General features: G+C 32.6%; 1 protein-coding gene across 1 annotated transcript; it reads left to right on the top strand.

Annotated features, from left to right (window-relative positions):
• Positions 1-549: 549 nt before the first annotated feature.
• Positions 550-23497, top strand: LOC129961032 (uncharacterized). Its single transcript, XM_056074825.1, has 3 exons — positions 550-1024; positions 15449-15685; positions 20410-23497. Exons 1-3 carry the CDS (start codon positions 961-963, stop codon positions 20577-20579), a joined length of 471 nt encoding a protein of 156 aa, XP_055930800.1. The 5' UTR covers positions 550-960; the 3' UTR covers positions 20580-23497.

Below are 23497 nucleotides of genomic sequence, written 5' to 3'. Positions count from 1 at the left end.
AGGAAAACTTGCAATAGAAATTATTTAACACATTATAATTTCGTTGAAAAGCTTTGTCCATTATGAATATATTTCACTTCCAGTACATTAGAGATGGCTTATTTTAACTTTTACTTCGGTCCTCACTCTCCAGTGGTTTGGGGAAGTAAAAATCAGCAAGGAGGAGATTTGAAATGTTCTGCTTCAAAAATTCTTCAAATATCCTTTGGAATTTAAATTTGAAGCTTTCTACAATGAAGTAAAGTGCCCATTTTTCTACCAAAGATAGACTTTTTATCTGTTTGATGGACAAGATGCTGTAATTTCATTGAATGAAAACTCGCAATAGAAATTATTTAACATTTTATAATTTCATTGTAAAGCTTTGTCCATTATGAATAAGGCAAATATACGTGGGTGAAAAAGAATGTATAGAATGTGCTAGATGAAACGATTTGATGTTCGCAGTGGAATAGGATAACGAAGAGGAGCTGCCAAACGAGTTCTGCCATTTTCGCGCTCAGAATACTAATGCTTCACTACCCCGGATACTTATTGAAAGAGAAAGTTTGGCAGTTCAAGGTTGGATGACGGAAGTTTAGCGGCTGTGTTTAGGCAGCAGTCGAATCGCGCGCGTGGGTTCGTAAAAAAGGAAACAGACTTAGAAGCAGATGAATAGCTTGGTTCGATAAAGCAGTTAGAGCAATTCTTCCTTCATTATTTTTTCAGTTGGAAATCAATGCTGCCACTTCTATCTTGTCTTTGTTCCGGAGACTAATTTCGTGTTTTGTTAACGATTGTGATGTAGCGTTTTGATTAAGGTGAAAACGAAAAAATTTCTTTTTCGAAATACATTATTTTTGCACTTTAAAATTATGTACTGAAAAGGATGAATTCTTCTAGAGAAGCAGAAAGCGATAAAAATTCATATGAAAAGAAATAGACATCATTAATTGTATTCTATGCACTTTTTACCGAACAATGAGACCAACCCTGTTATTAAGATCTATTTGGTTGATGGCTCTGTTTACTTGTACCACACTGGGTAAGTTATTATGTTTATGGAAAATTTTAATTGATCTTTTAAAATTTATTTATACCGTTAAATTCTAAAACAATTATTTTAAAAATTGATAACAATTTTTAATCATTATCATTATTATTTACATAAAACCTAAAATGCCAAACCAAGAATCAAACAACCCTATGGGATAATTTAAATGAAAAAAATCTGAGAATTATTTAAATGATTAAAAATTAAAAATGTGATTAATGTTTAAACATTGGAATTACAGCTGATGTAGCTGTCAATTAATGATCTGAATTCATTAATTGAATTCCATGGAATTTAAGGAAACAGAACTCTAAAAAATAATACATTACTTTGATTTTGACTGCTAGATTGTTTTAGAAACTGTTTAGTATATAATCTTACTTTAATAGTTTATGAGATCACAAACAGATTCAATTAGTGTAAGGTAAAAAAGAAATAACCGACTCAAACCATCTTAAAATATCAGTTATTAGATGTGCTTTAAGATGTGTTTTGTGTGATGGTGCACTTGCTTTTAAACTGACATCGATATTCCAAATTAGTTTCAGTATTTTTTCAACATTCGTGCTCACTGCATTTTCATATTTTGAAACAAATCTAATATTTCAACTGAATTCTTTCAGAAGAATAAAAAAATATATTTTCTTACCTTAACAGCATTATTCTATTCTAATATCAAACTGATACTTTATCATGACTTTTTAATGAAAAATCGTTTAAATGAAGTTATTAGATGAATGTTTTGCTTTCGAGATGTATTTTTTAGTTTTCTATCCCAAATTCTATTTCTCTCAATGCATCCTAACAATATTCATATTTTCAATAGAAATATGAGCTAATATTGGCGCATCTTTCGAAATGTCATTAAGATGTTTCCGTTTTCGGAGGGTTGTCTCCTTAAAAAACAAATAGTTTTCTGTACTCAAGGTATGTTATTATAGGGTATAATATTTTTTTAAAAATTTATGTTACATACGAAGTTTATTGCTTCATCTTATACGATCAAAGTAATGAGAAAGCAGCGATACAAAAAGCTTAAAAAGTGTTAAATGAAATTAACAATGCAAAAAATATGTGAATGACTGATATGAATGATTATAAACAAAAACATTCTATCAACTTATTTTTATGAATATTCTTATACAGCTTAATAATCTTTTCCTTTAAAACAACTTTTGATCTGCAGCTTTACTTTACCGAAATTTAATACAGACCATTTGTTTACAATGTCACGATGTCTTTTAAAGAAGCAACATTAATTATCCATATGCTCGTCATGTATGCTCATTTGATTATGGTTGAAAATCTAACTTCAGAGTACTAAATCATCGTTCACAAGCTTCTAAAGATATATTTGAATAATACGTAATAATACGAACAATTTTTAAAGGTGAAGCCTTTAGTTATTCAAGCAATATCTCTGAAATTTCAAAATTTGGAAGATTTCGGATAAAATGTGGTGTCTTACAATCAGATTTGTAGAATTTTGAAAGAAATCATTTTCTAGAAGTCCTGTCTCGAGTACTAGTGAGCACGATAATTACAACGTACGAGCTAAATGAATAAGATTTTACATTTAAAGTGTATCAAATTTCGAACCAAAGAGTTGACCATCTGTCGGTCATGTGAACTAAAAAAATGCAAGAACTTAGATAAATGGAAATTGATATGTGATCTTGTTAATAAAATCGTGTCAAATTTTGATTTGAGTCTGACAAAAAGGGAATCCAAAATACGGCTATTCTACGAAGCAAAAACTCTCATGTGCGGAGCTATGAAAATAAAAATCGTAGTACTCGTAATTATCACGGTCTTGCGCAAGATTTTAATTTGACATATAAACTTTATTTTTCTTTAAAAAATTTATTAAATAAAATTGTTTCTGTTTTACTAAAAAATTTGTCAGAACTTATGCCAAACTACCTAATTTCATACAAAGATTGATAAATTTGGCGGGAAGCATACTTCCCACGGCCCTAGAAAGGGTTAAAAAGATTGAAATTGAGGAAACAGAATAAATTTATTCGAACAATAATAAATATTCTAATTATTCTACCAATATTTTGATTAATACTTTTATATATGCATTTTATATAATTGCATTCAGTATACAGAAGTAATAAAATTTTTAAGGGTGTATCGTTATGCATAATGTTTCCATAGACTGCAAAAAATATTTTCAATTCTTTCTCTAATGCAGAATAGCTAAAAATAGATTTTATAAATTAGAAGAAAAAAAATCTTTGAAATTTGACAGAAACTGGATTTTCAATGGCAATTTGTTCTCATTAATTGCTTATCCGCGAACTTCCGGATGGATTAAGAAATGTAAAAATTATTCCATTAAGATCAGTTAAGACTCAATGTATTTAAATGATAAAAATGATGCAGAATGGAAAATAATTCAGACAAATTTTTAGTTCAAACATTAAAATAAACAAAATATATTCGAATTAAAGGCGATAGTTTGCTAATATTTTAATAGAAAATTCAAGAGACTATAGAAAAAAAAAATGAAATAAAATTTGATTACAAATTTTTCCATTTAGCTAAACATTATTGTAAGTGGAATCTTTTGAATAATTTACTGAAACCGAAAAATATCTAGGTAATTTTTGAAATCAAAGAAAAATAGTATCGATGACTTTTTTGACATTAAATAAGTATTTTCAAGAAAGTATGCGACCTGTTTATTTTAATTACAGAATTAAAATATTAGCGTGCATTGGATCTGCTTGTTTATGTTATTATTGAATTGAGTGGCTGGGATAACCTGGTTGGTAGGGCGTTGGATTCGCATCCTTAGGTTGTGAGTTTCGAGCCCCGCCGGCCGAAGACTCACCGTGTGTGGTGGCTGGCGCACGTATAAATCTGTCGTGGTCAAAAAGTCCTCCATGTCTAGAGGAATACCATTGGGGGTACTGGTTCAGAGGTGATCGTTCTCTTATTCAGGTCTAAATAATGATCTATGAATGAAATGCATGATTGAAGTCCACCCCGTAAAAAGGGTTGTGACGCGTTAGTAGATGTACTCTTGGCCTTAGATGGCTCTACTGAAAAACAAGAGACACTCTCTCGACTGAAAATCGCTGTCTTTGTCAGCGGGCTTGTCTTGCCATTAGAAGCAACAACATTATTGAATTGAAGTTTAATTAGCGAAAATTCTTATTTTGGTGCATATGCAAATTGAAAAATTGTATAGTTTAAAAATAATGAACATAACATTTGTTTGCGAAAAATTACGTATGATTTGTTCAAAACAGATTTTGGGTTGATATTTTTCAGTTGGCATTGAGTTTTTTTTTTAAGATAACGAATTTTATGGAATTTCATTTAATTGTTTAACATTATCACACTTTACTAACTAATCGTATTGGTTATGTGATTTGATATATGATGGATCTAGAGAATTGATACATATTTAAAACAGTAAAATTAACTTTTTGCCCATCTGTATAAAAATAACGTATTTTTGAATCTACTATGAAAGAGTTGATTTTGATGAATATGAACACTGCACACACATTAAAACAGAATTGACATTTTTTTTCTGTGTATTGCTGTATATTTTTGCCATTTTCGCGAAAGCAACAACCTTTTCTTTCGATAATTAAGGTATTTCAACAAATTTTCAGTACATATATTGCAAAAATACCAACTTTAGAAGTAAGATTTTACTGTCTGTTTTTTACACTGTAATATTATTTATCCTCATATCATTGATCTGCAGAATAAAATATCATGATCGATTATTCCTTCAAATATAAATGACGCCATTTCAGGAAAAATCTATGAGGATGTCCTCCACCCCCGTATGGTACTAGAGTCAAAGGTAGTAGAATACACTTACTTATTAGAGAATTTTAAGCTAACAGAGGCTGCATAATCAATTTAAGGTGAGCTGTGACGTTTTAAAATGATAAAATCAAAATCAAGTATTTTTTTCGGCATCTGTGTCCAAAAAAAAAGTTCATTTTGAGATCCTTTAGCTGCTAACGACAAACTTAGATGATGAAAAAGATGTGTAACCAGTACTCAGTGAATGACAAAATCCAAATAGAAAAGAAGCTAGATACACTAACAAATGAATTTAACTCTTCGTTACGGTAGTCCGCTTCGCTGGATTAACGCCACTGAACGGAGCATTGCTCCGCAAAGTGTGCATATTTACGCGTCGGTAAACTGGTATTTGTACTTATCTCTTTCAAAGCTACTGTATCATTTTCCGGATTGTACTCTTCCTCAAGTGTTACATAATGACGTTTGTAGACTTTGCAATTATTATAAATAAAAATAAAATTTAGAACAATATTTCAAATTTTCAGTGATTTGATGATGAATGATACACAGTGATGAATTTTAAAGCATGGATCTATACACAAACCCATATTACGGTCTGTACATTCATACTTAGATGCAGATCTTTCGTCTTTTGTACTGCAAACGACGAACCGTCTACTTCAGTTTTTTCCTGCCGATTTATAAACTGAAAGAAAATGCCTTTCTGTTAATCTTAGTAGATGATTATTTCCTGCTCGATGTTGACGGCTTGTACTTAGGTGATACTTTTCCAGTATTTCCCTAATTAATTGCAACTGAAATATGCCATGTATATCGGCTCTTTCATCTTGTATTTGTAAAGAACAGTAAGCATTCCACACGCAAATGTTCTTCTTATCCATCTGTGACTAATAAATTATTAGATGATCGAAATGTTGCCTCACCTCTTTTTTACCGTCAATTTTTGGCTTTCCTTTCCTCCTTTTTCTAACCGTCCAGCATGCATTTGTGCAATTATTATGTAGAAAATTAAATAAAGTTGGACTTGAATACCAAATGCCCACATAAAGTATATGACCCTTTCCTAGCTAGGGCTTCATTAGTGCTTCAACTATTGTCCCAGATATTCCAATATCCTGATTTTCGCTATACACCATGGTAGATGATCCAGCATAAACAATTAAATCTTGTACAAATCCTGTCTGACAATCGCTGAGAATAAAAATTTTTACACCAAATCTATTTCTTTTGGACGGGATGTATTGTTTAAAAGGCAGCCTTCCTTTATTTAAAAGTGAACTTGCGTCAATGTACATCCGTTGGTAAGGTTGAAATACTTGACAAAATTCTTTTCGTAATATATCAATGACAAATCATATCGTATTTTGACAAACGATCATTAGTAGAACCGAAATCATGGGTGGAATGTAGCATCTGTAATAATTTGAAATAGCGATTTCTGGTCATTATTTCTGCAAAAATATCGCTATGCAGAAGTTTGTCTTTACTCAGTACTCTATTAATCCTAACGATTTGTTGCGTGTCATTTAAAATAACAAAGCAAAAGAAAAAAAAGCAAAAAAACAGTATAGTTCGGCTAGTACTGTTCCTTTGTTCCTTCTGAATTGCATATGTTATTATTATTTTTTCGAGATCAATACTGATTTTTTTCACTTGCAATTAAATCTACGAGCTCTTCAGAGAAGAAAAGCTGAAAGTAGTTTAATATTTTGGCTGATCTACTAATGTTTCCTTTAATTCCTGAATCCTCTGACCCAATCTTATGTATTTTAGGGACAATTTTTTTGACGTCCATATTTCACAGTCACTGTCATTTGTTTCAATCTTCTCTGCTTCTGATTCAGATGTATTATATATAGTTCTTTCCTTTTTGCCTGGTGTAAAATTATTTTGATTTTCATTGTCTGAATCAGTCAATCCGTTAATCAGAGAATACATTTTTTCTTTTTTTACCTTTGTCGCAACATTCTGACAAGGGGAATGCAAAAAGATTTTATAAAACAAATTAAACAAAGCACCAAATAAAATTTCCTTATAAGTGTTACGAACTCTGAAAAATTAATAGCTATTATCCAATTTCTTGTAATGCTTCAATTAAAATTTTTTGTGATATTATACTTTTATACCAAATACTTCACTCCGAATAGAACGCTCAGAAGAAACTTATTTGGACGCACAGAATATATTAAACGCGTTCAAAATATACTTTCTGTGGTATTAACTTAATACGGATCAATGGAATTGTAAATTGTACGCCGGTTGAATATTTGGCCCCGACTGCTTGAAAAATATTGGAGTGTGATTCTTGTCCTAATTGCTTCCAAACTAGTGCATGGTTGTTATTTTTTTTGGAGGGGGGGGGTAAAACATATCCAGAACGAACCAAACAATGACATATGCCTTCGATAAATAAGATGAATACAAAAAAGAGAGCGAGAGAGAGAAACAAGAATTTCGCAGCAGGGGCTGAAAGCAAGTAGAATCACGTTGCCGCCGGCTACAGCCGGCGCTCGTGCACGCGGATCACGTTAATGCCGTCTATTGCCGGCGGTGGTAGATGCGGGTCGTCGAGTGGATGCGCCTATATCCGACGCTCGTACACACGCGATCGAGTGGATGCCGTCTATATTCGGCGCTCGTAACGAAAGGGTTAATTGCACTCAAACGCTACATAAAATAACTACAAAACGATCAAATTAATTAAAAATTGGAAAAATGGATTTTAATTGTGGAAAAATGGAAATGTCATGCTCTGAACTAAGGGTTGAGTTGTTCTCAGCATATTCGCAGGCATTATCTACTAGAGTGGCTCTGTAGACGTTGCAGGTTATTTTTTAGCGTTTGGTTACAATGTCAAATTTTGTTTGATCATTTGTTCTTATTTCCATCCTTCTAAAATTTCTTTCCAGATTTAAATATTAAATTCTGTAATTCGATGCTCTTTCAGAACTAAAAGCTATCTAAAGCTCTTTTGAGGCTTAGCTCTATGCCGACCAGCGACACCACATCTGTGGCCCGCGAATTTTTATTTATTTTATGATTTTTTTATTTCATATTTTATTTTAATTATTTGTTATCAATTATTACTTATTTTATGAAAATTATTATTATTTTATTTATTTATTTTGTGAAAATAAAATTATGGTCCCCCGAAACTTCGAAAATCGTTGGCGTCAAACAAAAGAATCTCAATTAGACGTGAGGACAGCATAGTGTTAAAGCGTATGTTATTGAAATGCTCAGAAATATTCCAGAAAAAAAAATTTACAACATTCAGATCATTTCAATCTTTCACAGTTAATTTCCTTTCTAACTACACTGATAGGTCCTATTGAGAATGTAAATAAGAAAAATTCATACTGTTATTTATTAAAAATTTAGATTGCTTTAGCGGGGTAATCTGTGCACTGATTTTTTGGGAAAGATTTCCCTTGCAACTTGAAAAATATTGCTTGCTGATCAAGGGCAATAATAATTATAAGCATGGAACATGACTTCACTGAACTCTGCATTGCATATGACTAGGTTCCGATTCTCTAATAAAATGACTGAAATAATTTTAGATTCAAGTAGAAAATTTCTGGATATATTGTAATTATGAAATAGGCATTTCTTAATTTAATAACATAATATATCAAATATTTTAAAATTTATTAATTTTGTCTGATATACTAAGAGTAATAGACAACTCAAATGGGTATGAAATTCTATTACACTTCACACTGTTTAGTTAACAGATTAACGTGTTCTCAATCATTTGATAGAGCTAGTCCAAATTTTGATGCAGATCTTTAACTTTCTTTTAAAATATTATACCAAATCATCCATCAAGATTTTTTTAGTTTACGTGTTCTCATGCACTTTGTTGGAGAGGCAAGCGTAATAGTTCCCCGTGGCTTGGTGGTAAGGTCTCCGCTTCGGAGGTGGAAGACTTCAGGTGTGAGATCTGATTCCGCCGAAGAACCGTCGTGTAAGTGCGTCTGGTGCACGCTAAATCCGTTGGGACCAAACGTCCCCTCCCTTGGGTGTGATGTGGAGAGGGGGTTGCCGCTCAGGTGTCTTCCTCGTGATCTGACCGTGGTTCAAAATTAAGAGGTCTGTCCCAAATTACCCCTAGCATTGCTCTAAAACGGGACGTTAATATAACTAAACAACCCCCTTTTTTTTTTATTAAATTTGATTTGGTTTGAGGTTTCATGGCACAAAAACAAATATGAAGGTCATACTGCGCCAAAAAATTTATTTCTAGTTCATAGTTTAATGTTCATAGAAGCTTGATTGTTCCCAGAGATACCAAAGTGTCCAGGAATCCAACGAAATAGAATGTTAAAATTACGATCTAGCAGTTTAAAATATATTTTACTGTACTGAACACCAAAAGATCACTTTGTCTGGATGAGTTCAAAATTGCTTCAATTTAAACTTTGTGAATCAGTATATATGATCAAGTCTTTCTTTGATAATAGTCTGATTGCTCTTAAAGCCGTGTAAATGGCAAAAACCTCCGAGGTAAAAACAGAACAATGCCTGTTCAGCTTCCTAGAGAGTAAAATGTGATCAAATACTACAGTTGAGCCAATATGGTCGCCGACTTTGGAACCATCTATAAAAACAGTGCCGTATTTTTCAAACAATTACCTATGATCACAAATTATTTGTATATAAACAGATGGCGCAGTTGTAGATTTTAGCAGCTTATTAAAATCTTAATAAAAAATGCATTTGCATGCCCAAGGTGGAATTTCGTCTTCTTTAGGTAAAATATCTATGTTCTTCAGGTTAAAATTCTCTAAAACAGCGCGGATTCTAAATCCAAACAATGGAATAAATGAAACTTTTTTTCTCATATAATTGTCCATGAAGCGGATTCACTATTCTGTCATATGTAGAATGGGATGGACATTGATTTATTTTTAAAAAGTGTTTGAGAGAAAATCTCTGGCGCCGTAATTGTAAACGTGGTTCTTTAGTTATTACGAAGTTCTAAACTAAAGAACCTGAACCAGAGAAGCTCTAAAAGCCCCTGATAGAAGTCGTAGGCCATGATGATGTATTGCATCAAGCTGCTGAAGAATAGACTTTGTCACTGAGTCGTAAATTACGCTACCATAGTCTAGTTTTGATAAAATCACACTTTTGTAAATTTTTAAGAGAGTTGAAGTATTACAACCTCATGTTGTATTTGATAAAACTTTAAGGATATTTAAAGACTGAGCACATTTTTTCTTTAAATGAGAAATATGAGATCGGAATGTTAGTTTAGAATCAAATAAGAGGTCTAAAAATTTAACGACCGGCACAACGGGGATGGCTGTACCTTTTAACTGAATTTCTCGGTCAGGATGCATGCCATGCACACGACAAAATTAGTGCATGTCGTATTTTTAGTAGAAAAAAAGAAATCATTTTTATCAGCCCATTTCGTTATGGATGTAACAGCAGTTTGCAATTGCTGTTCGATAAAGTGCATGTGAGTACTTGATCCATGGATTTGAAAATCATTAACAAATAATGACCCATGAATATATAATAGAAGTTTTTGCACGATTCCATTTATTTTAATGATAAATGAAAACAACACTTAAAATACTATCTTGTAGTACCCCCTTAATTTGAATAAAATTGGATAAAAATCACTAATATAAATGTTAAAAATTCTTTTCTGAAATATTTCTGAGTGAAAATTAGCAATTTTCCACAAAAACCCATATTATGTAAATCTTTTAAAATGAAATGGCGCCAAATACAACCATATGCTTTTTCCATATCGAAAAAAGTAGACACTAGCTGCATTTTGTAATGAACGCTTCCCTGACAGACGTTTCCAGGATTAGCATATTATCTAAAGTACTGCGACCGTGTCTAAATCCACTTTGAAATTTAGAGAACAGTTTCTTCTCTTCTAGAATATGGATTAATGATTCTTTCCAGAGTCTTGCACAGACAACAAGCTATAGGCCTATAGCTTGATGGAAGTTTTGGATTTTTACCAAATTTTCGAATGGGATTTATAGTTGCTCGATTCCAGGACATTGGGAAAACATGTTCATTTCATATTCGATTGAATAGAACTCAAAATTTTAATCATGTCATGATGAATGCCATCAGGTCCAGGTGCTGTAGGAGGATGCGAGTTCTGTAATGTTCGCTGAAGCTCGTGGAGCTGAAAATCAGTATTATAAGCATACGACACTAAGGTATTAAAATTGATTTTTTGTTTTTCTTGTTGTTTTTTATAGATAATAAAAGTTAAAGGATATGATTCTTGACGGAGAGATGAAATTTCCATTGCTATGTAAGAATGACAGTTTCTGATAGGATTTATTGATGCCTAAGATTTTTCATTCTTTTTCTGACATGCTCTTGGATGACAGATGTCCGTGCATGCAGCTAACATATTTCTGGAAGGTATTATACTGATTCTGTCATCGAATTCTTCTAAAAATGATTTATTTCTTTTAAAGGCAAGAAAATTTGTGATGGTTACTAGGATATCTTCCGAATTTATCTCAAGACTTTCTTTGTGCTTTTAAAGCAGCAACGCAATTTTCATTCCACGAGGGTTTGTATAATCTTGGCAAGTTTCTAAATGACTTTGGAATGGCTGTCTCTGCAGCTTTTATCAAGCATTTTGTTACTGAATACACAGCATTATCTATATATGGCTGTTTTATCATATATTGTGTAAGTTCAGAATGAGACTTAACAAGCTGTCAATTGGCTTTGTCAAAGATAAAGCGCCCAGGTCTTCTGGGAAGACTAAAGTCAATTTTTGGATATTTTAAAATAATGGGAAAGTGGTCGCTATTAAATAGGTAATCTGAAACTGTGAAATCCCAATGGGGTGCCAGTGAAGGTGAGCAAATGAACACTGGCATTTAAATTTGTATTTGCATCTTTGCGTACGCAGTTGTATCCTCTAATTATGGAAATTAATGAGGGTTTTAAATATGTCTCTTGTAAGGTAAACCAGGCAGGTCTGTATTCATTAAAAAACGATTTGATTTCGATGACTTTAGAACGATACGCACGACAATTCGACAAAATGAAACCAGACATGAAAAAACAAAGGAATGATTGAACAAATCACACATGACCACCTGGAGGTGATTTATTAGGAAGATGTTGGTCCATTTTTACAAAAGAGATATCAGATGTTGATGGACAAATCGATAAAATAGCATCTGAAGTAATTGGGATATCAGAAGGATCTGGAGGTTTCGGAGGAACCTCAGTATTAGATGCTTTGGTACTGGAAGGAGATTTTGCTTTCTTTCGTTTCTTCTTAGAGATTCGAGCTAAAGAAAATTCAAAATCTTTTGATTGATAAAAATGTTAAAAAAATTTTTTCGAAGTAGAAGCTTGGTTTGATTGTTTTCAGTTTTTTGTGAGTTACTGCTCTTTACTTATTCAAGAGTCGAATGTTTACAGGAACATGTATTCATAGTGATAATGTCTGTAATCTCTGTCTGAGAACCAGTACATTTTAATCTTGATCTCATGGCAGCACTATAAGAAAGGCCAAGTTTGGGTGTCCCGTCTAAAATAAACTTTTTCGCTTCTGCATATGAAATATTTCTTTTAACTTTCAGGCTTTGGATTTCCTTCTCCATCTCCCATTTGGGACAGTCATAGGAATAAGCAGGAGGGGGCCCAGAGCAGTTTAAACATTTGAAACCCTGCTAGCTACAAACTGAAGTTTCATGGTCATTAGCTGAGCATTTAGCACATTGAAGGCTGCCACGGCAGGTTTTCTGTGAATGTTCGTATCTCTGACATTTGAAGCAGTGTTGAGAATTCGGAACAGAAAGTTTAACTTTTGATTGTATGTAGTCAGCGCGTATAAATTTCGGAAGTGCAGGGCTACTGAAAGTTAGAATGACATGTTTTGTTGGAATCACTGAGCCGTTACGTTTAATTTTTATGCGATGAGCTGCAGAGACTTTTTGGGAATGCATTTCCTGAATGAGTTCAGGCTCCTAACAATCCAGAAGATCTAAATCAAAGATGACTCCTCGAGAAAAATTCAGTGTCCTGTGAGGAGTTATCTCTACAGAGAAATTTCAAAGTCTTGTGAATTTCTATATAGCGGAAATTTGTGCTATTGATGAGGTCTCAATAAGACCCCCAGATGAAAGTTTTTTAGTAGTTTTGGCATCACCAATAAATGAAGAAATTATTCTTTGAACGATGAAAGGTGATATTTTATGGGAGGTCTTTGGTGTATGTATGTGCATCTTCTGTTATAGGTAAACTTGGCAAAGTGTCAAAAAAAAATCATTCAAAAAAAGGTAAAAAAAAATTCAGGCCCCTACAGCACCGCCCATCACGAAGCCCAACAAGGGAAGGCAGCCACCGGCTCCGGCATCCAGCATCGCCTCTTACTTTGATGCTAGCCAGAACCTATACGCTAAGAGCCACTTCCAGGAACGTTTAGCACCCCTAACGCGGGGCCCTAGAAGGTGACCCCTTCGCTTGATGCCCTTGAGCAGCCCAGTCAATTGCCTAGGATAACGGCCGATTGATATACCAGAGATCGAAATGCACCACCTGTTTTATAGTTCAGTACGCACGGCCAATACGCCCATGAGAAGCTAGAAGCAAACACAGCGGCGACAGCTTCTCATTTGAGCTCCTTCTCTTGCCGTCGAGGGAAGGAAAAACAAAAGCCAAAAGCAGCAGATTCAAGGGAGGGGAATCTGGAAGGCAGACTAGGGTATCTAGGGGGTGCCCCTGACGGGTAAAATGCCTTTAGATTTCGACGTAAGAAGTTAACTGCACAATATTAATTTCGAGTGCTGTTAACTCCGAAGCACTCTATTAATCGTTTGACCCTTCCATTTAGTCTTCGGTGATTTTATGATGCACTCCCACTCACATTCTTCCATTTAATGAAAGATAATTCTATTTTACGATTCGAGATTTAATACTGTTGCACTTCAGCGTACTATTTCCTTTTCTTTTCCACCTTGAGACATTTCACAATTTTCATTTTTAACCCTTTTCCTGGATTTGATAAATCCACAACCTCACAGATTATATCTCAGCAGTTTTTTAACTATCATCGTTGTCGGTATTATTCTTATAAAGAGATCTTCACTGATTGAAATGTAATGGTCATGTTGGTGGAGGAACTGTGTTTCCTTCTGAGACTCATCATTCTCAATCCTTCTCCGTCATTCATTTCTGTCACCCACATCATTCTCAATCTTGACTGCTGAACTGTTCGCAGTAATATGCGCTGTTCAAGTGATTTCAACTTTTTGTACAAGTACTTTCTGTATTTATGTTGACAACAGGAATGCGCTGGATTTTCTATCCCATTTCAATAATCAGATTCATCCAGTTGCTTTGGAAATTCTGGTTTTTCTTCGCTCCCTTAAAAACAAAGGTTTCAAAATTTTATTTGTCTGGTTTCCAAATCATGTTGGAATATCTGAAAATGAAACAGCAGATATTGCAATAAAAGCGGCAAGGTCTTTTCGTCAGCGAGAGCTTCCACATGGAGATGCAAAAGCAGTTTTTACTCATCCGCTTGTTGTGGGAACAATTTGGGGACCAGCCGATTTATAATAAGCTGCACTCGCTCTACCCAATTTTAAGTTTATGGCCTTCTAACTCAGAGCGCAGGTTCGATATCAAATTAACTTGGCTCCGCGTTCGTCATACCCACTTTTGACATAAACATCTTATTTGATGAACCATGTCCAACTTGTGCAACGTGCCATGTTTTAATTGATCGTCCTGTTTTTAATAATAATCTTTTACGTATTTTTAATGCAATATTCATAGACATGCGTGAACTAGTGGGTTAAAATCCTTGCCCAAATATTTTTCAATTTCTGAAGACCATTGGTTTGATGCATTTTATTTAAGTTTTTTATCCATTTCAAGAATTGTTTTGATTTGTCTGTAATTTATGTTCTTTTGCCTTTCTCTTAAATGATTTTTAATGCGTCGTTTTTAATATATTTACTTACTTTTTGAAATCTTTCTTTTTAACCAATTTCAAAAATCTCTTAATATCATACAAATTAGTAGGGTGTTTTTTTTTTTTTTTTTTTTTTTGTTGTTGTTTAACTATTTAGTTGGTACAACATGACGAGATTTGGCTTTTGTGCTAAAACCCAAACCAACCAAACATTTCCAATGATTGACACCATTTGAAACGGGAACGTCATCTGTCAGTATCATGTGGTATTGTCATAAAGAAATGCGCAAACAAAATTACTGTTCTCACTCATTAATCTTTCTTATAATATCATTTGGAAACATCAGTACTTTTCTGGACTCCCTGTAACTACAGATTCTTTGTATTTTATACTTTAATCATTGGCGTGCATTGGTGTCTCTACGAGGATAGTGGGTTGCCTGTGCCATAGGCTTAAAGCCTCATATAATAACATTTTAATTCAACCAATATAGACAAACCTTTACTAAGATCGAAACTACTAATTTTAGTCACTAATCAACATAAGTGAGTTGCTTATTAAGTTATTTGGTTAAGGCGATCTTCAAAAAAAAAAAAAAGCTTCCAATTAGTTTTTGGATGGGAATGGAGCGTTAACATTTAAGTAAAATAAACATTTAAGTCAAATTTAATTTTATTTGCAGATCAGCCTTTAGAAGAAGTGAAAGAATCTGACAGCGAATCAGATTCTTCAGTTATAGACTGGGATTCTTATAGCTTCAAAGATGAACAAGCTAATTTAAGAAATAGTACTACAAATAAATGGAACCATTCCAGAATGCTGATGAAGACATCAACAACCTTAAAGTTTCCTGAATGGTGGTTTTTTACTACAAGGAGACCAATAATATCTTACAAAGATTATCCTGGGAAACCTGGAGGTAAGCTTTCTGTGCAATGAAGATTCTAGGGAGTTGAAAAGGCAGATACGTTTAGTTAATAATGCATTTTGCTTTGTTGTAGTTTAATTTAAAATCATATATGAACTTTTGAAATGATGCTTGTTTTATTCCAATGTGAGTATGGGGATGGTGAGAGCATTCCAAAAATGTTAACTGAATTATTAGCAGATTAAGCATATTAGATATCAGATGAACATTTTAGATTTATCTTTCTCATGTTTTCAAATTTTTTTGGATGCCAAACTCTTATAGTGTAATTTCATTAATTTTTGCTCTTCTAATATAATCAGGATTTCAAATTTTTTTTTTTTTTTTAGTATTTCTTGAATTATATTTTTTATCGTTGTGAAATTGGACATACTAGAAATTAGTCATGAATGAACCTTTCTACTAATTAGGAATTTATTCCCGTAATTCCAGTATCTTTTTTAATAAACTGCCTTCTAACTGTACAAATTTATTTTATTATTTATCCTTTATTCACATAAAGAAAAAAATTCCCTATACCAAAGGTATCCAAAAGTAAGACTAAAGAAACTTCATTAGTTATAAGAAACCATTACTCAAGACTTTTTTTATCTAATTTTTATGCGGCATTTTTTTTTTTTTTTTTTTTTTTTTTTGTTCCACACTTCGCAGGTATGATTACCAGTAGGCGTGTTGACAAAACAACGATTTCGTACATAACTTTAGATAGTGCTGTAACAAGGGTAAATGTTAAGGTTGTCGAGGTGAAGGTTGTACTTATATTGGCTTCGAAGCCAATAGCAGAATGAGATGCAGTAAAGAATATGTAGCATACCGCGAACACTATTTACCTTCGTTTTTCTAAGCTAGATATAAAGAAATGACAATTATTAAAACAATTACAAAACATTAAAACTGTACATAGTGCAGCAGCATCCAAACTCAGTTCAGATAATAAGCATGTTTTTAAGTTTGGGAAAGCTACAACCAAACAAGTTTCAAACACGATTTCCAAAGAGGCTAACCCTTCAGCTAATTCTACAATGAATAAAATCATACCTCCTGATGAAAATATTTCTCGTGGTAATAATGATCCTGCCTCTAAAGGTGTTCCTTTAATAAAGGAAGCTGAAGTTTTGGAAACAGATGATGAAATGAGTACTTAAAGTGCTCCGGTGGACACTCTTGAATATAAGTGAGGAGTTACAGGAGACATCTTCAGATGTTAAAACACCCTCTCCTCCTCTTCCTAAATAAACAAAACAAAAGCTTAAATATATCATTCCAACGAAGTACAATAATGTATAATGCTTGTCTGTGCTTGTTACGTTTTTCCATTTTATTCTAACAAATTAATTAGTAAAATTCGATACTAAAAAAATTAATAATTAAAATTTCTTTGTCTTCTTTGACAATTTTAGCCTTTTTATTTTAATTCTGAGAAAAAAAAATTAACTTTAGTTTAAAAAATTTCCTTACATTTGGTTGTGCGATTTCATTCACTGAGATTCTGAATTTTATTTTTGTGCTTATCAGTTTTTTAAAAAAAATTTCATCCATGTTTTTATATCAATTGCCGAAGCTTTAAAATACTTTACATTTCAATTTCAAGTTTTAAATAATATCGTAAGTTTGGCGCAGTATGGTCAAGTTTGGTTTTTGCGCCAAAAAAAAAAATTCTTTCAAGATATTTCTCCCTTTACTCCGCCATCTTTCTTCCTCCCCTCGACGACAAGCGAGGGAGCTGTTCATGAGAAGCTGTTGTTTGCTTCCTGCAGCAAATACCCCTACCCCCGCCTACACCCACGCCCACACACCTGTTGACCGCGCATGGCGGGTATTCTATTTCGGTCCCTGCTGTATCGATCGGTCGGTGTTCCATTGAATTGGCTGATCTGCGCAAGGGGATCACGAAGAGATCTTGGCACGTGGCAAATTTTCTCTTCTGCCGGTCGGAGATATTTTCAATGTTGTCTGAGTCTTTTTTCTGGTCAACGAAGTAATGCTTTTTGTAAATTTTTCATTACTTGCTGAGAAAAAAAAATGAGTTGGAATCTACATCACCAATTTCAATACACAAAACAATTATCGCAACTATTAAAGAAATAAAAGCAATTAAAAAATTAAATAATGGCAATCTACTGATTGAGTTAATGAATTCTAATGAAGCAGAAAATTTAATAAAACTTGAGAAAGTAGTAAATATTCAAGTTAACCTTATGTACAACTGCTGTACTAGAAATTTTTTTACCTTTACTTACCAGCCGGTACAACTGCTGTACCAATGACGAGTTAGGATTTCCTTCCCTCGAGTTAACTTTCCAGCAATACTCTAACTGCCCCATAAAATCATTTCCCTATTGTGTCGTGTACCCCATAGGGTCGGGAGAAGTTTATATAGGGGCAGAAGTTTAGAATTAGTGTTGGCGCTGCTCAGTTTTCAGAGCCATATTGTGGCGACTTGTTTTTCTAAAACGAATAGTCTTAAGATGTATGAAATGAGCTAGCTTAATTTCATTCATGAATTATACTAGACGGAATCGAATTGCTTTTGCTACCCATTCCATAATTTTTTGACATCATTTTTCCTTTCTTAATACTAATCTTTAATAGCGAATACTGACTTATATCGAACATTCATGCAGGTTGAAGCTTGAAGATGATGTTTTTAGGAAAAAACAAACAAACTGAAAACCTTTTAGAAATAAAGCAATTTACTTTTCAACATAATATGGTCGTAACTATAATATTATGGTGAAAAGTGATAGTTTATAGACAAATTACCGATGATATCCACTTATAAGAATGAATTAATATACAAGTGATAATCAACGCCGGCATATCAAATTCTAAGTAAGCCAAATCCATATTTACTCTATTGAATTTTATTTTTAAAATTCAATAATTATTTACATTTTAGAAAATTTTTGGATAGAAAAATATATTTCTTGAATTCATTTACCGATTATGTTAAATTCTAAGTGTATTTTTCGAAAAAGTGATACATGTTTTAAATAAATATAATTTTCATCAAAAAATAAAATTTTCAACGTGCATACGAAGTATTAAAAACATAGTGAGAAAGCTACTGTTTATTTATATTACAAAAGTTGCGAACTACAGCATTAAATAACAACTATAATCGATTTTTTACGCAGTATATAAATGTTGAAATATTCATTTATGCTTTTAATCTATGGAATAGAGGAATAGTATAACCTATGCGATATACGAGGAGAGAAGTGAGCATTTTAAAATAGAAAATACAAGCAATTAGTCTTAAAATATTATACATAAATCGCACCTTGTTTATAAAAAAAAAAATGATTTGTTAAAAATATAAAAATAAAATGTTCACTTTGCAATGTTGAAATTTTAAGAGAAATAAATAATATCAGCAATAACTTTGACATTTAATAAATTTCAATTTGACAATAATCGCAGTGGAAATTTCTATTCGTATCTTAAATAAGACTTCATCATTCACATTTCTTTAATTCCTCATCACTGGACATGCGAATGCTTTTAGGGGAATGTCCCTACAAAAACCTTTTTTAAATAGAATTCAGCGTTTCATGGAATTTCAAATAGTAATTCTTTTTATCCTTTAACCGTATATCTGGTCCAGTATAACCAAGTGTATCTTTTGCGTCATCAAATCTCACAAACCAATTCAATTATCGTTCTACAACGCATAGTTTGATTTGAAATCATTCACAGTGGCCTTCCCCAAACTTTTTTGAATAATCTGTAATAAAAGAGTTTCCTCCTCTCCTTGCAAGAAAAAATGTGGACATTAAGTAAGACAGAAAACGCCTTGCGTGGCATTTTCGTACAGTAGTTAATACCTGGCATGTATAACTTTCGTACAGTAGTTAATACCAGAATTAATTCCTGGCATGCGATTAATAGTATCTGAAAAACGAATTTGTATTTTATTTCAACCGACTGAAATGAAAATTTCACACAGAACTACAACTGCAGTCACAAAATCACATACCATATCTGTATTTAATCATTGTATTTTCAAGTTATTGTGTTTATATGCTTCTGAAAGTGTAGACCTATAGATTTTTAACCCGCTGTTGGATATGGCTTGAAATTTAATATGCATTTACACTATAGATGTTGAATCTGTGTACGGAAGTTTATCCATCTTACACGAAAACTACAAAACGAAGAGAGCTTACTTATATTCGAACAGCCGGACAGACAGACTTCCTCTGAAAGTATTTTGCTCAAAATTTGATAGAAATTTAAAAATTTGGTGTAAAAGCCATATACGAAATTTCATCTTTAGATCAAAGCGTTTTTCAATTATCTTTATCAGAGATAATCAGACATAATGTCAAAAAATATGCTTTTTAAACTTGGGGTGTTCTAAAACCTGGTAATTAGTCAAAGTCCCGAGTTCGAAATTTTTTGACGATTACAATATTTTGTCTATATTTCGTATGCCAGAAAGTAAAAAGAAGCAAAAGAATCGTTTACCCTCTGGAGTTCCGCATAACAATTAATAATTCTTACTTGAGCTTCATAAACCTGCATAAAATAAATATCCTTGAACTTGTTGCCTCCTTTTAAGGGAAACTGCATCTTTTAAATAGTCATATAGTTCTCTAATCTATCAGTTTTGGATACCTTTAGCCTGGAAGCTTTATATGTATGCATCAGAATATTATCAAAAATGCATTTCATTACAATGTACTTTCACTGACTCCCTTTTTTCTAATTAGTCGCCACATGGAAGGAAATATCCCCCACTGAGAACCGAAGCAGCAGAAAATTGAAAAATCCGACAGCAGAGCAAGTTTCAAGCTGCGCTTTGTGCCCTTCATCAGATCTTCGACATTTCATGGTGTATGCCATAGTAGGAACACTGATTGGTCTATACCACGTTCGCTAATAGTTCTTCATCATTTTCTGGAATACTTGGATTTTTACATTCTGTGGATTGTGTTTGGAAACTTTTATTCCGATAATTTGCTATACATTTGAGATTCTGCAATAAAAATGTTTGTAAATAGTTTAGATAACTATCGAATTTTGTGGTATTTTTATTTCAAATATATAGTTGTTTTTTTTCTGAAGAAACTGTAAAATCGGCATGCCTTTAAAGATAATAAAGATTTAATTAATGTATTTAATCATACATCTGAGAAATAAGACAAGGAATAGATTTATGGAAGTTATTATAAATCTTGAAAAGTACATTTCTGCATTTCTAAGTTCTAAATAATAAAATAAAATTTAAAAAAATAAATTAACAGAAGAAACACTAAAAACAATATCTGATAATTAAATATATATTTAAATAACGTTGCAAATATTTTTATAGCTGCATCGTCATTTCTTATAAAGTCATTGTTAAATAATAGCATTTTTATGCTTTTCTTTATGTTAGATTTTGAAGTCTATCACTTACTGAAACACAAATCGTTGAAGATGTCGAACTTTATGATTTTGTAACTGGCAGATTTTCTGCTGGCATTATTATACACATATGAAGTTGAATTCAATTTGCATATTTATTCCTCAGATTGGTTGAATAAAGGATGAAATATTTTTAACGTTTCTATAAATCTATTATTAAAATTAGGAAATTTTTCACTTACTTTATTGTTAAGTATTTTTCATACAATTTATTTAATATAATACATTTCAGAAAGAAGATCAGGGATTCAATTAAGAGAGTTATAACGAAGTGAACTGTTATTATGTTGGCTTAAAATATGGTAACTTATCCATATGTTACGCCTCGTCCTTTGGTTGAATGTGTTAATATTCATTTGTTTTCAACTGTTTTGAGAATTATTTTACGATCACTAACTTTCTAGTGGCATTTGTTGATTTTATTTCCCTAGTTTTAGTAAATTCTTGTAATATATAACAATATATTAATCTTATTATTTGTGTGCAGGTGTGTATATTTTTCTTTTTTTATAAATCATATTATAAATTATTTTTGTTTTGATGCTGAAAATTTTAGACTTTAGAGCATGCTTAGTTTTAAATGGCTTTAGTAAATGCTTTTCTGAAATATAGAAACTTATTCGTATACTTAACCAGGTCCTTTGTTTCTGTGTGTATTTAATACAAGAAATTACGGCAACAAATAGAATCAGTTTCAAAGTAAATATCTATCTTTAAGCCAGCCTCTAATCTTATGTCAGCAGCATGAAGACAGAGACTGGCATAATGTAGTTATATAGAAAAAAACAATTTAAATTTTAACAATAATTAACAATTTTAATTTAATAACAATTTTAAAAATAGCTTTTCTCACTCAATGGCGTGTCTAGTTTTTTTTATGATGGTTGATTTAAGAGAACAACGTGTAGCTGTGAAATTATGTTTCATGCTCGGGAAAAATGCCAGAGAAACCTTCGAGATGTTGAATTCAACTTACAAGGACAGCGCTGTTGAAAGAAATTGAAATGTATGAAAAGTTTTCTCATTTTATACAAGGCGAAATGCCAATCGGTATCAAACCTCGTTCTGAACATCCTTTAATTTTCTGAACACCCCGCCCCCGGAGGGGGCACTTCGAAATGAGGATGAGATGCTTCCGGAATGATGGCTGGATCTCGTCACCCTAGGGTGTACACAAAAAGGTGGGGGTCTGGCTCCTCTCAACGATGACGGGACGTTCTTCCTTAGGGAAAGGTTGTACCGTGATCGGTGATGCCCCTTAGGACTCAACCACAGTTCCAGCCAGTGTTGCTGTTGCGGCAGTCCAGTCATCAGTATTTATTATCCATGTGCCTTTTGGCGTGTCCGAGAGTCAGTGACATGACTTTAATTTTCTGAACTGTCGAAAATGTCAAAACAATTCGTGCAGGTGATATTGAAAACCGAAAACGGATCATTGAAAAGACGGGGAAGTTATCTGATCTAATTTGGAACGCAGTTCATCGAATTTTAGCAAAAGATTTGGGAAGTGAAAGGTCGCGCAAAAATTGTGCTTCGGATTCTAAATGACCAGCAAAAAGATCGTCGAGTGGTAACATGCCGTGTTTTGAAAGAACAGTTCGGAAGGGTCCCATCTTCTTTTTTTCCGCTCAGAAGCCGCACAGTGTTCTACTAATTCTGAAATAATAGAAAATAAGAAGTGAGCGAAACTGTTCTTGTGAAAAAATTCACTGCAACCAGACAGAGCCATCCTAGGTGACGCCTTTTGTTTGAGAGCACTCGAGAAAACTAGCTCTGCACTCTCTCGCTAAAAAAAAATGTGTACTATATATTTACATCTGAGTTTAAATGTTAGTGCCATGAAAAACTTTTTTTAACCTCTTCTCTGTATTTGCTCTTAATGTGACTTATCTTATCTGACTAATTTATCAAAAACATTTGAGATATGTTTCTCCTAGATAGTTTCTATGTTTGTTTTTTTTATATCTGATGATTCTTTTTAGCTGAAAACGTGGAAGGGTACATACACTATTAATGTTTTTCTGCTTTTGAATGAAATTATGTTAGCCATTTTTATTATTATGTTGTATTTAGCCTATAAAATATTTTGTGCATTTTTAATTGATTTTTCATGATACTTATGTACAGTAGAACAATGTTTTCTGTTTTTACGTATTAGCAATAATTAGTCATATTTAATATTAGATAACATCAGAATCATCATATTTGTAATACTTTAGCTTGCAGAATTTTTATATTTGAGTGACGTTGCATTGTTAGAAAATGAATACTGCGATTTTATCATGTATTTTCTTCTATATTTATTAACAGCTGCTTTCATTAAGCTTGTAATATCTGATTTTTAATTTGTATTTTAGTCTCTATTCATAATAAAAATAATAGACTTTCTTA

Source organism: Argiope bruennichi, chromosome X2 (assembly GCF_947563725.1).
Source record: "Argiope bruennichi chromosome X2, qqArgBrue1.1, whole genome shotgun sequence".
Lineage (NCBI taxonomy): Eukaryota > Metazoa > Arthropoda > Arachnida > Araneae > Araneidae > Argiope > Argiope bruennichi.
The sequence above is the reverse complement of the archived record's forward strand: the minus strand, read 5'-3'. Positions and strand labels throughout refer to the sequence as shown.